The sequence below is a fragment of the Macaca mulatta genome, chromosome 6 (genome assembly GCF_049350105.2).
Source record: "Macaca mulatta isolate MMU2019108-1 chromosome 6, T2T-MMU8v2.0, whole genome shotgun sequence".
NCBI lineage: Eukaryota > Metazoa > Chordata > Mammalia > Primates > Cercopithecidae > Macaca > Macaca mulatta.
The window spans coordinates 37,252,546-37,267,494 of record NC_133411.1 but is presented as its reverse complement, the minus strand read 5'-3'; the positions used below and the strand labels follow the sequence as shown (position 1 = coordinate 37,267,494).

Below are 14,949 nucleotides of genomic sequence, written 5' to 3'. Positions count from 1 at the left end.
GAACCTTGTTCCCAAATAGACTTTTGGAACTGAATTAATTTTAAATGGGGGATGGCATCTATTTTTTGTTTTGCCATTCTCAGAAGTGACCATCTTTTATTGAGTGTGGTAATATTTTTTTTTCTTTGTAGTAACAAATGAATATAATGAATCACTGCTCTACAGTCCAGAAGAACCAAAAATACTTTTCAGTATTCGAGAACCAATAGCAAATAGAGTTTTCTCAAGCAGTCGTCAGCGTTGTTTCTCCTCAAAGTAAGCATCCTCGGTCTGACTTCTGACTATTTTCATCCCTTTCATTGTTACAAAGCACACTTGGTTTGAAAACAATTTAATTTCATTAAATTTGCTCATTCAAACTTAATCTAGCAGGAAAAGTCGAACCTGTGAAAGTAATAAGGTATCATGCTAACCCGGCTAAAATCATATTTTCTTGTACACTTACTGTGCCATTTTAGAGAAGCTAAAACTTAAGTGACTAGAAAGGGTACAGTTATTTATTTCAGTGATTTGTTGGTTTTTAAAAAATGAACCAAGACACAATAATTGTAAAAGAAGCTGAATAGAAAGCCCCTTCTTTTTCATAAGCTGTAGAATAAAAACACGATAAACACTGATAGAAAACTTAGATTGCATAGCAATAAACCTTTAGAATAGTTTTCATTTCTTTTAGGTTTTCCCTAAAAGTGACCTCCCACCTATTGAATTTGCTTCATTTTATTTTTGGGGAGAGAGGATATAAAAAAGTAGATATAAGTTCTTATTTTGTAAAGGTTCCCCAGTTTTCCAAATTAACAAGAAAATCTAAAATTCTGAGAAAATGTCATCTATCTCATGGCAAGCAGAAAACAGCTTAAGTAATTACAAATTGCTGACCTCAGTGTACATATTTTCTCTTTATAGACATACAATTAATTTTTTCCCCAGGTTAGACACAAATAAGGAAATTTATCTTAAAATTCACGTTGTCATTTGACAGTTAATTTGATTAATCTACAGATCTCTACTCAGTTTGAGTGAGACGACAAAGACTCCTTCAAAGATATATCCTCTTAAGTTTTTGCTAATAGGAGAATAGCTTTGTGATTTTGACAGTTGGAAAAGATTTCTTAAACATGTCATAAAAAGCACTGTAACAACAAAAGATTGATAAATTGAACTACACTGGAAGTAAGAACTGCCAGTAATCAAAAGATACAATTAGGAAAACAAAAAGGCAGAGCGAGAAAGATATTTTCAGGACCTATATCCAGCAATGGGCTCATAGCCAGAATATTTAGTATATAAAAATTCCTACTGACAATAAGAAAAAGGCAAGCAACGTGATAGAAAAATGGCCAAAGTCAGGCATTTCACAAAAGGTGATATTCATATGGCTAATAAACATATGAAAAACATGATCTTATTATTCATCTGGGAAATGCTAATTAAAACTACATAATACACTACCATATACACCCACCAGAATGGCTAAGGTACCAGTTGTTGGCAAGGAGGAGTAACTACAACTTTCTGTATATTCCTAAATTTCTGTTAGGAATATATAGCTTGGAAAATTGTTTGGCAGTTACCTAGCAAACCTGCACATAGCATACACAGTGATCCAATAATTCCCCTTTGAGGTATATATCCAACAGAAATGTATGCACCAACAGAAATATGTGCACAAAGACATTCAAGAATATTCATAACCGCTCTACTCCCAATAGCCAAAAACCCAAATGTCCATGAATAGTAGAAGAGAGAGATGAATTTTGGTGTTTTCATACAATAGAAGTGATTTCATACAGCATTAGAAATGAACACACTACTATTAATATTACACATAATAACATGGATGAATTTCGCAAACATACTATTGAAAAGAAGACAGACACCACTGTGCATATTATATTCTTCCATTTATATAAAGCTCAAGAACAGACAAAGCTATTACTACTACAGTGATAGAAATTAGGAAGGTAGGTATGCTTGAGGAGGGAGCAGGGATAGTGACTGGGAGAAGGCAGTGAGGGAGCTTCTGGCAAGCTGGGTAACAGTTGATTCCTGAGTTGGGTGATCATAAGTGTGTTCACTGAACTGTACATTAATAATTATGTATACCTGTATACATATACACATACCCAACTGTTCTGTATATGTGTTATACTTAAGTAAAAATGTTACATGAAAATAGTTAACACTCTTGTTCAATACTTAGTATTTGTGATGTTAGTAATTCAACATTCAATCGTATGAAAACAGCCTGTGAGTTCAGTCAGGTCTGCACTTCTTTACTGCTGAATGCTTGTGTGAATAGTGCTATCCTGAACATTTGCGTTTGGAGACCTTCATAATATACCCATATATTTACATAGTCACTAATTTTCTCATACCAGTGAACAACTTGATTTTTAAAATGGAGGCCCAAGTGATGTGTGAGGTTAAAATCCAGGATTAAAATAACCTATTAGTTAAGATTAAGAAAACTATTACTATTTAATGAGATATTTCCTTCTGCCTAGGGTTTGTGTTCGTTCTCGTTGTTGGGATGCCTGTATGGTTGTGGATGGAGGAACTTCTTTTGAATTTAATGATGGTGCAATTGCTTCGATGATGATCAATAAAGAAGATGAGCTTCGAACTGTGCTTCTAGAACAGTGAAGGATTTCCTCATGACAAATTTTGATTACTGGAGAAAATACTTTTACTTCAGAAACGGACTACCAGTCGTAAAGTGACATTTTTTTGGTTATTGTTGAGACTACTTGCCTGTGGGCTCAGAAGTGAGATTTGCATTATTCTTCTGTTGAATTCTGATAGAAAAAAAGACATTCACTGTATAAGAAAATGGATGGACTGAACTAATTAGAATTGATAGCAGTGAAATTTTTATATTGCTTACAATTGGTAACCAAGAGTGCTGATATCTTTTTAAATTTATAGGGGCAGGCTTAAATAAAGGACTAAATATTTAGGATTTGAAACTTAACTGTATAAGTGTTTTTTCCTTCCCTTTCCTCCTAATTGTGGGATTGTCAGAACTGAACACATATCATTTGATTAGTGCATATTTTTTATAGTACCCGAAAATCAAGATTTTGAAAAAATTTTCATGACAGAGAATTTTGGTAAATCCTGACATTGACCTAATTGACATAGGTAAATATGTTTGTATATGTGCTAAGAATTTTCTAATTTCAGAACACAAGGATGATGTTATGACTATTGATTTAAAAATTTCAAATAATCATTTTTGAAATTATAGATGAATGCTTTCATTTGAGTTTCATTCCGTGTAATTTCAGCAGTGCTGGGTGAAATACAGATATCAGAACAAATCATGATGCTGTTACAAATGTATTAGTTATCCAACAAGTGTTTTAAGTCAATTTTTTTAAAAATGACGTGAGTCCTACAGGTTTCTTCCATCTTTAAAATGCTCAAATTTTAAAGATGGAAGAAAGATTCAGAGACTAAAAGGATGAACTGATTAGACATTTTCTATTAGGAGTTTGGTAAAATATTGTAAACATATTTTTACCTGTGTTAGGAGTATTATCACAAATAATGGATTCTTTAATAAATATGTAAAACACAGTAGTTTTAGAATTGCCTTCCTTAGTAGTGTGGTTTTCACCTAGCTTATACTCCAAGTTTTACAGAATTGCTTTTAGGATAAAATGTTAGGACTTTTTCCCCACCCCCCACCCCATTATGAGAATTCCTTTATTTTTGGAGGAAATTATCTAATTCTTGATCTACTTATAAGTAATCCTAGAATTTTTGCCAAAAGATCCTGTCATTGCATAATGAAACAGTTGGTATTCTCATGCCATTGTTCAAAGTCATGTGTTTCTTTCACTTGCTGCTGAAAATTTCTGTTCAGTCATTAACAGATATTTATTGAACACCCACTCTGTGCCATGTACTACTATGTCAGGTGCTACATATGTTGATGAACGAAACAGACTCTATCCTTATACAATTTTGAGTCTTGTGGGCTCAGAAGTAAATTCTGTGAAAGCTGGATGGATAATCAAATTGAGTGCTCTTAGTTTTGCCAATATTTAACATGTTGTTCTTATCAATTTTTTAAAATAAATGTTAATGTACAAAGTTAATCTAGGTTTTGATATATATCCAGAGAATCAATTTTTCTTAAAGTATCTGCATAGACATTCATAGCAAAGAACTTATGACATACCAGATAGAAATACATTAAAATGTAGTGTTTTCCCAGAGCTGGATCTAGTTTCTGGCTTGTGTGTGTGTTTTTTTTTTTTTTTTTTTTTTTTTTGATATACATAAGACCACTTTATAAAGAAGCTCCACACTATAGAACCTCCCCTAACAGGCTCAAAATACCTTCTTTTTTTTTTTTTTAGAGACGGAGTCTTGCTTTGTCGACCAGGCTGGAGTGCAGTGGCACAATCTCGGCTCTGCAACCTCCATCTGCTGGGTTCAAGCGATTCTCCTGCCTCAGCCTCCCAAGTAGCTGGGATTACAGGCATGCAACACCACGCCTGGCTGATTTTTTGTATTTTTAGTAGAGATGGGGTTTCACCATGTTGGTCAGGCTGGTCTCAAACTCCTGACCTTGTGATCTGCCCACCTCAGCCTCCCAAGGTGCTGGGATTACAGGCATGAGCCACCATGCCCGACCTTAAAATGCCTTCTTAAAGAAAAAATGCCAGCTCCGTCTTTAATCTCAAGGAAATCTGATTGTCCAAATAGATCTGTTAATATGTAACATATTAATAGGTAACTTGCTGTGTAAAATTTTAAGCCATATTCTAAAAGGTTTTAAAAATAATGTGCTCCATTTGTGATAAAATTTCTAACATTTCTGCTCTGTGGTGGGGATTTATTTGTAAAAATGAGAGGCAAAGGAATGTTAGCATAGCAAAAATGTGTTTGAGTGAGTTAACCTTTTAATGGCAACCCTATGTGAATAAAATTACACCGTTACCTCTTCTTTTTAACATTTCTTATTTCCCTAACTCTCCAGGGTCACTATTTGAAAACTAGTTTTCACAAAATGTTATGTTTCAGAAGTGTTTCCCCACCGCTGTGTACTATTATTCTGTGCCCTGTTTACTTCATTGACTGTTAACATTTGACATAGAATGATTAGTTATTAAATCAGAGGGTGAAGTGCTTACCTGGTCAATGTAGACTCTTCAGATAATTTTGACTTAATATTTTTGATACTCTTTGTGTATTTACATTCATGGCCCCTGTACATTAAATCATATTACATGTTTTACTGCATTGATTTCACTTTTTAATAAGCAGAAAGAGCCTGTGAACACATTTTTATTGTAAAATATCCACTTGAGTTGAAAAAGTTGTCAAATACAAGTTTAAGGATCCGTTATATATTTTGCTCAGTTGTGAAAATAATGTACATTTAGAAATTAAATCACTTAAATTCATTCAATTGTACCAATATTTATGCATCCTTATACTTAAGAATAGCATCTACCAAGACAATTTTACAAAAAAGATCTCAGGGCCGGGCGCGGTGGCTCAAGCCTGTAATCCCAGCACTTTGGGAGGCCGAGACGGGCGGATCACGAGGTCAGGAGATCGAGACCATCCTGGTTAACATGGTGAAACCCCGTCTCTACTAAAAAAAAAAATACAAAAAACTAGCCGGGCGAGGTGGCAGACACCTGTAGTCCCAGCTACTCGGGAGGCTGAGGCAGGAGAATGGCGTGAACCCGGGAGGCGGAGCTTGCAGTGAGCTGAGATCCGGCCACTGCACTCCAGCCTGGGTGACAGCGCGAGACTCCGTCTCAAAAAAAAAAAAAAAAAAAAAAAAAAAGATCTCAGGGATAATGCAACACCTAAATATAATGGTTGGGGAGGTAAGAGTAAATGTACTAATGAATTGCCGAACTAAAGAATAGTTCAATTTTATTTTTTCAAAGGCTGTTTATTCTTGACTTTAACAGTAAAAATACTCAAGGGATTAGGGCATAAGTCAGTGAGAGGGCTTTTTAAGTTTTCTGCATTAAGGTGTGAAGAGTTTTTAAGTCTTACGGGCTTTAAGACTTTTTTTAAAAAATCATTGACTAAACTAAAGCTAAAGTAGACGAGCATATTGTGTTAATATGAATACCTTAAATATAGTGATTTTAATACTCAAAATTATAATTTAGATATCTGGTATTTAGAGAAATGTAAAAATATCAGCATTTTAGTATTTAGATTTGCTAAAACATAGTAATTCAAAGCAGTTATGTTTTGAGTTATCATTAGTACAGGCTTTTAGGTCTTTGACTTGTATCTTGAAGGGTTAGTCTCTTGGTGAAGAAAACTTTGACTTTCTGGGATATTTGGCTAGGTGGGGATTGGAATAGTAAAGAAAGAGGAGGTTGTCATTTTGCTTGTTCCATGGTTAGGGTAAGCAGTGACAAGAGGTTTCTTTCTAGTTTGCCCAGTCTCTAGACTACTTGCCTTTCTTTCCTCATAGGCTCTGCATCTTCTCCTGGGCTGTTGTATCCTGCACATTGTAGGTGGTCAATAAGTGTTGAAGTGTAATTGGGTTCACCAGGATAGGACACAAGTGCTTTATCCAGAAATAAAGTTTTGCACTTGGCCAGTGTCTCTTATGTCTCTGGAGCTTGTGGATAGGATCTATTAGGAATCAACAGCGCAAGAGCAGGTAAAGTGACAGCAGTAAAAATGAAACAGGTGTGTCTCGGAATAGAACAGAATATTACTTATCAGGTGTCTCCTTGATTAAAAAAAGAAGAAAAACTTGATGATACAAGCCTCTAGAGCACTGACACTATTGACATTTTGTCAAGACAATTCTTTGTTGTGGGGGGCTGTCCTGTAGTCAGCAGCATCCTTAGCCTCTGTTGCTTATATGCCAGTAGCACTTCTCATGACCACCAAAAATGCCTTCACATGTTACCAAGTATCTCCTGGGTGGGAGAAAATCACCCCTGGTCTAGAGCTTTTTGTTGCTAGATCTAACTACCGTTTTATGGGAATAGGGGACAGATTAACCTATCATTCCAGGGATAGATGCAAAATCCAGAATGTAGAACACAGGACAGATAACATAGTTTCTTCAATAAGAAAGTTACAAGGAAAGAAAGGAAGAAACTCTTAAGATTTAGAGAATTTAAATGCAGTAGGTACACCATGTTTGGATCCTGAGCAAAATAAACCCACTGAAGAAAACACGAGATAACTGAGGAGTTTTCAACACCATCTTGATATACCATGCTTCAGGATTCATGCAGGAGAATCCCTATCTTTTAGAGGTTTATACTGAAATAGTTATGATATTATGGTCTGGGTTTTGCTTCAAAATTATCTGTATTGGAGGGGAATGGTTGAGACCATGGATTAAGTGAGATTGGCCAGGAGTTGACTGTTGAAACTGGATGATGGGGTCCATCATATTCTCTCTTTTTTTTTGGCATATGTTTGACGTTTTTCATCATTAAAAAAGGCATAGTGGTAATAGGACCAAGACAATTGGGTGATATTCAAGAATCACCATTCTACCATTTGAATGGAAAGGTTCAAAAGGAACAGAATTCCTGGAAGACCTCTGGGCATACAGTGAACATTCAAATAGTTTCTGAATGACAATAAAATACATAGTATAACCTAATCAAATATATTTTTAAAATGCTACTAGCTGACTTTTATTGATAGTACTCCTTTGTCACTTGAATTCAAAGGTTTTGTAAGTATATCACTACTGGAAGCACTTTAAAGATAAGCCTGTATTAGCCCCTTTTAAAAAGGCATTTTTTTTTTTCAATGCGATAAGCATATGAAGTAGAAAGGTCAAAACAGGGCTCTGTTTTGAAGAGTCTTATTTAGAGGTATCTAAGCCAAATGGCACACCACACTTAATGCTTTCAAATTTTAACCACAACACTTAAAGAAAAAAGGAATACAACTTAGCTTAAGTACTCATTTTTATAAAAATGTGTTTATTTTAAAACAAGTCTATAAAAGTAGAAATCACATACAAAAATACAGATTGCTCTGACATGTTGGCAAAATAGCTTATGGCTGGACTTGAGTTTGGAAGTTCTGTATGTTTGAGGGCATCTGGATGTTAGAGTCCAACTGGATCCTAACCCCAGCTCTTGTCACTAACCTGTAAACAATAATTTCAAGTAGTATTTAGCACTTTTTAACTACTAAGAAATTGAAGCATAATCATTTCCTGTGTAACCCAACTTTAAAATCTTCGTTAGGTCTAAGCAGATAAAGGCACTTCATACTATGTTTCTAACATTACAATTTTTGATTAAAAAAAAAAACAGTTAATACAAATGACAGGTTTTGGCTTTTTTTTTGTCGTTACATTTTGAACATATGAAGTCATCAATTTAAACTAGTTTTTGTGATTTTTAAGAAGTAGAATTTGATCTTTTTCACTTCTCTGTACCAGTTTAGAAAATATATGTATCACTGATGGTATCAAAAGGTCCCACATCTGGATTTTAACTCTTATGTAGGTATAAGTAGTGCTTACTACTGAAACTCCATGGAACATATACCTGCTTCTATTGTATTATTTCTGATTGAAGAGAAAATGCAGTTCCTCTTAGGGAACTGTAGGTCTGATGACCTTAAAAATGGATAGTTTCAAACAATTATTGGTGAGAGATCATTAAAAAAAAGACAATTTAAAAACTTGATTCCAGAGTAATAAAAAAGTAACCTTAAGAACCTCAGCGCTAAAGGAAAACAGCAGGCAACTTCAGAATTCTTCCATCCAAATTTTCAAGAATACAGACTGGATTAATACCACCTTTCTAAAACAAAGCAAGTCATTTTAAAAGCTAAAGGACCCATGTTAACATAATTTGATTATCAAGTTAGAAAACCACAATTATATTTCTCATCTAATTTAGATTCTGGAAACAGTAACTTAATGAACATTACAGGATACTTCAAATTAACCTGTCATAGAAAACTGTCTCCTGGGCCTTCGAATCCTACACCAATTCTATACCTCTGGGTTTTGTAATGTTTAGTCTTCTGTAAGTTTTAAGGTGAATTACATGGGATTACTTATTTCTATTAACCTAATTTCAAATCTAAAGGCAAAATTAAAATGCATTTTTCTCTTTCCTATTCCCAGAAAAGATGGCCTTAGATGCTACTATCCTATGATTCTCTTTTTGTTCAGCTCATAATACAAATAGCTTATTGTTCTTCTAAGCTGTCTTATAAAGCAATACTATAAAATTAAATAGATAAAAGTTATATGGGCTATGAAGATTGTTTGCTGGTGGTAATTTTTAAGCTTGATTCTGAATAGACTTAATAAGAAGGGTACTTGGAAGAGGTGGCTCAAATTTTGCTCTTTAAGGTGTCTTGAAATTATAGGCTCACTCTCCCAAAATTTCAAAAGGCCTACAACTTTGGCTCTTAAGAGCAAAGCAGTGATAGAAGCTTTTAGAATCATTTCAAAAAGCAAGATTTCATAGTTTTCCCCCTCAAATGGTTCACTAGTATACTTGCAGAATGAAGGCAAAGGGAAAACCAAGAATAAAACTAGCTAAGTACTCCAGCAACTGGGCTTCCTGCTTATTTTCCCTGTTCTAAAGAAGAGGCACCATCCTGCAATAAATACTTCATAGACAACTGGGCTTTTGCAGTGTCAGTCGGCACTTGATGCCCCATATCTCCTGGTTCTTTTTGTTGCCAATAGTTGGCCTGGCAATGGTGGTGAAATGGGAGCAATTAATTTGCAGGTGAGGAAGGGCTTCTTTTAACAGTTGAAGGGTACCATCTGGCACGATTCCAAAAACTTGTAGTGTTTTCAGTGTGGGAATTTCTCCAAGTTCACTGGAAAGGAAGAAAAAGACTTTCAGAATGGCAGTATCTATGGAAACTGTTTGACTAGAGTTATATGACCCAAATTTTACAATTTGTATCATCTACAAAATGCAGTCTGAAAATACAATTTACAATAAATGATTTGAGAAAATAGCAAATTAAACTGGAAAGCACAGACCATATCGCTTGAGCAACAGGCATTAGGAAACGCACTGCTGCATTTTATTGAATGAGGTTCCTAATAACCTTAGAAACTCAGGTTTCTTTAAGAATCCAACCATATTTGCTTCCTTTCTCCTGTTGTGATTTATATAGTGATCTGAATAGGGTTACTGTATTGTGAGAAGAAACTAGCAAGTGAGGGATGGTAGAAGCAAATGTTTGACTGTGGCACCAGCTGGAACCACCACAGGTTACATGCAAATTAAGGATATGAACTTGACCTTTATTTGAACTAGGCTCATCTCTCAAAGGGAAATGTTGTCAGGATTGATGAACTTCTTAATAATGGTTCATAGTCAACAAGTCCATTATGTGTGATGAAAACTACCACTGACTTCCCTAAGATATTTTAGATAGGGTTCTGTAGTTGGGTACAGGTGGAGAAAATGGGTTAAAAATCACACCTTTTATAGGAGGCAATAGCCATCTTACCTCCCTACGTATTACCATTTTTTTCTGCATAGATAAGCCAGTCCCTTTAGGTATTTCACATTAGATGAAATTCAACCCTGTTAACAGTGAAATTCTGTTTCACAAATTCAGTTTCTCAAATTCTGTTTCTCCAAAGTAAATACTGTTTGGTGTTGGTAATGATTTTTTTCTTCTTAACTCAGATCTATGTGCCTAGAAATTCAACTCTCTGATCTGTATTTGCTCACGGTTGGGACACACAGTACAAAGTCTCAGGAAAGGGAACATTTATTTTGGAATTTCAACAAAGTCCTACTACAGATCAATGAGCACCTCAATGACCTAAAGTCAGAAACATCCTTTATATCTTCACATTGTCAATAATTACTTTTAAAAAGCCCCAAACCTTCCTTGTAACTGTCACCTGACCTCCAGTCTTTCTTCCTTCTAGCCTGTTCTATATACTAATTTCCAAGGCATCTTCCTAAAGCCTAGCTCACGTTAGTCATTCATCTGCTCCAAAACCTTTGATGCTTCTCTCGTGTTTACAGAACCCAGGCTGTTCAGCTAGTCTGAAGACCTTCCGTGTCTAACCTGCTCTTCCAGTCTTCCCACTACTCCCCGAAATGTATTTATTCTACATTCCACAAGGTGTCTTAAACCCCACAAATGTTTAATATACGTTAGCTGAGTACAGGATGAAGGCTAATTTACAAAATAAAAGCACTATCCAAATGAAATAAATATGCTTGTTCACAAGGGGACAGTAAGATCTAAAGGCATATAACCAAAGAAAATCGGAAAGAACAAATTGCTGTCATTAAGTAAACTGCTTTCTGGAATGTAGAAACAGTATCAAAGTAAGATCACAATACACAGATACTTAATCACTTACGATGACAGCAATCCAGCTCCAACTTTGAATCCCCCATGTGAAATTTGAGAAACATTGTAATTACTATGAGAATTCTGGTTCTGGTATATCCAAATTAGCCAAATTGTGAGCCATTCTGCGCTGGAGAATATTTAAGGGAAGAAACTGTAGGTGGAGTAAGAAAAGGAGGAATGGCAGATGGCAGAGGAGGACATGTTCTTACAACAGCATTGGGAAAGAGATTTGGTGAGGAAAGAAATGAAGACCAGACTCTCAGAACACACTCGGGTGTTATATATAAGGGGGTTATATAAGATAAAATGATGGATGAAGAACTAGTTCCCAAGTCAAAAATCCAGAAAGTCTAAGATTTTAAGGAGAAAAAAAATACACAAAAAACAAAGCCTTCTGGTATGTGCAACTCAGAATAAAAAATTTGCAAGCATCTTTTAAAAACTACAATGGAAGAGACTGAAGAACAAACTAAGGGATAGCAAATAGAAATAAGTAGTTCAAGAGGCTTTATTTCTAATGTAAGAAGTGTAAAATAACACCAATGTCTTATGTATATCGAATTTTAGAAAATAAAAGATATTTATGAACTCACAGGATTGCTCTTTACCTTATCTATACAATAATCCTGTTTTCCTTATAAAATCTTAAATGCCTCAACTACAAATGCTCCTACCACAGAAGTTTTTTAGTCTTATCTCAGATTAGTTTACTATCTCCAGTTTGGGTTTCTTACTTGAATGAGAAATAGGGAAGAATTAGAAGGAAGTTTAGACATAGAGAAGAAGACCAATTAAGAAGTAAGAGAATAAATACAATGGGAATAGGTCCTGGGGAAGAAAAATTTATAGTTTCCCAAGTATTTTAAAACATTACTACAGAAGAAAGACATTCAAATTGTATTTTCCCACTTCAGAGAAATAGATAGCCTTAAGTTCTTTAGCATAGGTGGCTCTCTGGAAATTACTATGGAAACACCCTGGAATTTTTATTATAAACCTCAAATATATCAGTTGCCAAAATGATTGAAATTAAAGTCATTCTAATTCTCATTTTATCTTGAGAAACTTTTAAGCATAAGGTACCAACAAACTCATCTTGAAGGATTCACAATGCAAATCAGTGTACTATTTACACAATACCTAAAGAAATACACTCTTTTACCTTAATGTTCAAGGACGGGATCTTTCTTCTTCTCTATTCTAGTGGTCTGACTTGTAACTAAACTCCTAATGCCCCTGTTCCTCTTATTTCCTAAGATTTGTACAAATAAGAAATAATAATGCAGTGAAGGTTCACAATATGTCTGTGACTTCAGGTCCGTGTTTGTAACCATCAGTTCACACTGCCTCCAGGTATTACCATGTGATTATTATGCAGGTATCGCAATTACTATTACTATCATCCCACTGGATAAAAATACTAAAATGAAGAGCTCACAGCCTTCCCCTCGCCTCTGCTTGAGAAAAAGCATTTGGGTCATTACCTGCTTAGCTTCTTTCTTTCTGCAGAGAAGGAACAAAAGCAAGACACATGGATAGATTCTCTTGAGAAAAGCAACCTGAAAAGAATGATCACCATACTCCCCAGGGGGCTGCACAGGCAAAGAAGCAGGAGGCCAGATGGCAAGGACAGGAAAGAATGGATGACAGAGAAGTCTTTTTGGGTAGACGCTAGAAGCTCCTAGGAGTTCTGGATGCTAGAAAATAGAGAGGGCAGGGATTTTAATAAGAGTTTCATGCACACGAATTTAAACCCCAACATTTGAGAGCCAGGAAAGTAAATCCTGCCATCCTATTTTAGGCAGTCCTTTCCCAAATGAGATACCAGCTGAGACCCTGAACCCCAAGATTAATTAAAATGATTAATTAAAATGCATAACTGCCAGATTTCCTAATTCTACTAGTTAACTCTGTATAGTAGAAGTATCTGATTTATTCATTAATTCTTGAAACTAACTTAAAAGATCCAAACTATGATTCTGAGGACTAAAATTCTTTGTTCAAATTCACCACCATTCCTACGTAGGAGCTGGAAGGAAATTAACCTTCGTTTAGTTCGTGAGCTACATAAATGAGTCCAGCAGCCGCGTTCAAGACATGTTGGGCACCTGATCAACTCTTAAGATACTGACCTCTTGTGGTTTTTAATAAAATTGCTACACATGCACATTTGCCATTAGGGAGACTTTGCCAGTCCTTTGGGATGAAATACAGAAAACCTTTTAAAACAATAAAGATATGATTCCCAGGGATGAGTTGGGTATGGTGTTTCCCAAAGGAAAGATGGACCAGGCTGCTTCTTTCTTGCACTTCTTTGATTCTGTGTAAGTTGCTGAGCAGGTAAAACTAACCCTTGTATGAACCATTGGATTAGATAGCGACCATTTTGCCTCTGTCCAGGAGACCTAGGATTTAGACTCGGGTCAGCCACCAACTCACCATCAGGGTTTGAATAAGTCACTTCACCTTTCAGACCTTAACACACCCCTCTTCAAAAATAGCATCAGACTTACAATACATACCATCTACAGGCGTAGATCCTTCCATTTCCTTCACTATCCAGGACACACATCACTAAGAAGATACAGAACTTTAAGCCCAGATGAAAGCTTTTTGAATCAACTGGAATTAATCCAAAAAATTTGGAAAGAAAAAAAAAAAGACACTAACCCACATTGGGTCTGCCTTCCCAATTATACTTCAAGTTTCCTGGAGGAAAAGGTTATCTTCTGCTTCTCTGCTAAGTCGTCTCATAGATACTAAGACAGCAAGCTAGTAATTAAAACTGCTTACAGCTAAACAAAATGTTTAGTGAACAATCTGGATCAACTCAATTTCACCAGACAGTTTAAGCAACACTCTGCTGGTCTTTCACAGCCAGTCTGTGGTATACTAATCACTAATGTTTCGGTTTTATATGTCTATTAATAATAATGGATTTTCACACCAAGGGGCATCTCTGCTGTTTCCTGCCTTCTATTAAGCATTAAACACAAAACATACTTACAGTAAAGTTTCAGGTATTATATCATAGCACCGACTGAGTGATAGGTGTTGGAGGTAGTTGAGCTGGAAAAATTCCTGAAAGCAGTCAGTCTTTAGCATGACGCTATCACTGTAAGAAGGCAGTAAAAAAGATATTGAAAATCACACATTGATTCTAGATAAAGAAGACAGAAATAACCTACTGCTTAGTTGCTTCAATTCACCATTATGATCCTTTCCCCATATAATGAGAAACCAAGATTTTTCAACTTTTGATCTAAAATAAACAAAAAAATACCTTAAGTCTAGATGGACAAGATTGGGGCATCTTCTAACTAAAGTAGAGAGATCTAGGAAAAGCAAAAAAAACATGACGGTCACTATTAAATGAGGAACAAGACAAGGATATTTGTTATCACTACTATCATTGAACATCATGCTGGAAGTTCAGGGCAATGCAATTAGAACCACACACTATTCAAAAGAAAAAATGATCATCTTGGAACATAAAATTTTCTACCCAAAAAGCCCAAGAGAATCACCCGAAAAAGAGAACTATGTAAAATGACGATCTTTAGCTTATCTATGTATCAGCAATAGCAGGCCGGAAAAACAATAGGGAAAAAAATCCCA

General features: G+C 35.4%; 2 protein-coding genes across 3 annotated transcripts in view; one reads left to right on the top strand and one right to left on the bottom strand.

Moving 5' to 3' along the window:
• Positions 1–5,417, top strand: part of NADK2 (NAD kinase 2, mitochondrial) — a 45,486-nt gene extending 40,069 nt beyond the window's left edge. For both annotated transcript variants that reach the window (XM_001092624.5, XM_015139873.3), the window contains 2 exons: positions 132–255; positions 2,505–5,417. In XM_001092624.5, the coding sequence (XP_001092624.2) occupies positions 132–255; positions 2,505–2,643 (263 nt within the window). In that variant the 3' untranslated portion in view covers positions 2,644–5,417. The remainder of the gene's footprint in view (positions 1–131; positions 256–2,504) is intronic.
• Positions 5,418–7,929: 2,512 nt separating this feature from the next.
• Positions 7,930–14,949, bottom strand: part of SKP2 (S-phase kinase associated protein 2) — a 31,842-nt gene continuing 24,822 nt past the window's right edge. The window contains exons 8-10 of the mRNA XM_015139866.3: positions 14,615–14,666; positions 14,339–14,446; positions 7,930–9,819 (exon numbers count right to left, since the gene is read on the bottom strand). Coding sequence (XP_014995352.1) covers positions 9,606–9,819; positions 14,339–14,446; positions 14,615–14,666 — 374 coding nt within the window. The 3' untranslated portion in view covers positions 7,930–9,605. The remainder of the gene's footprint in view (positions 9,820–14,338; positions 14,447–14,614; positions 14,667–14,949) is intronic.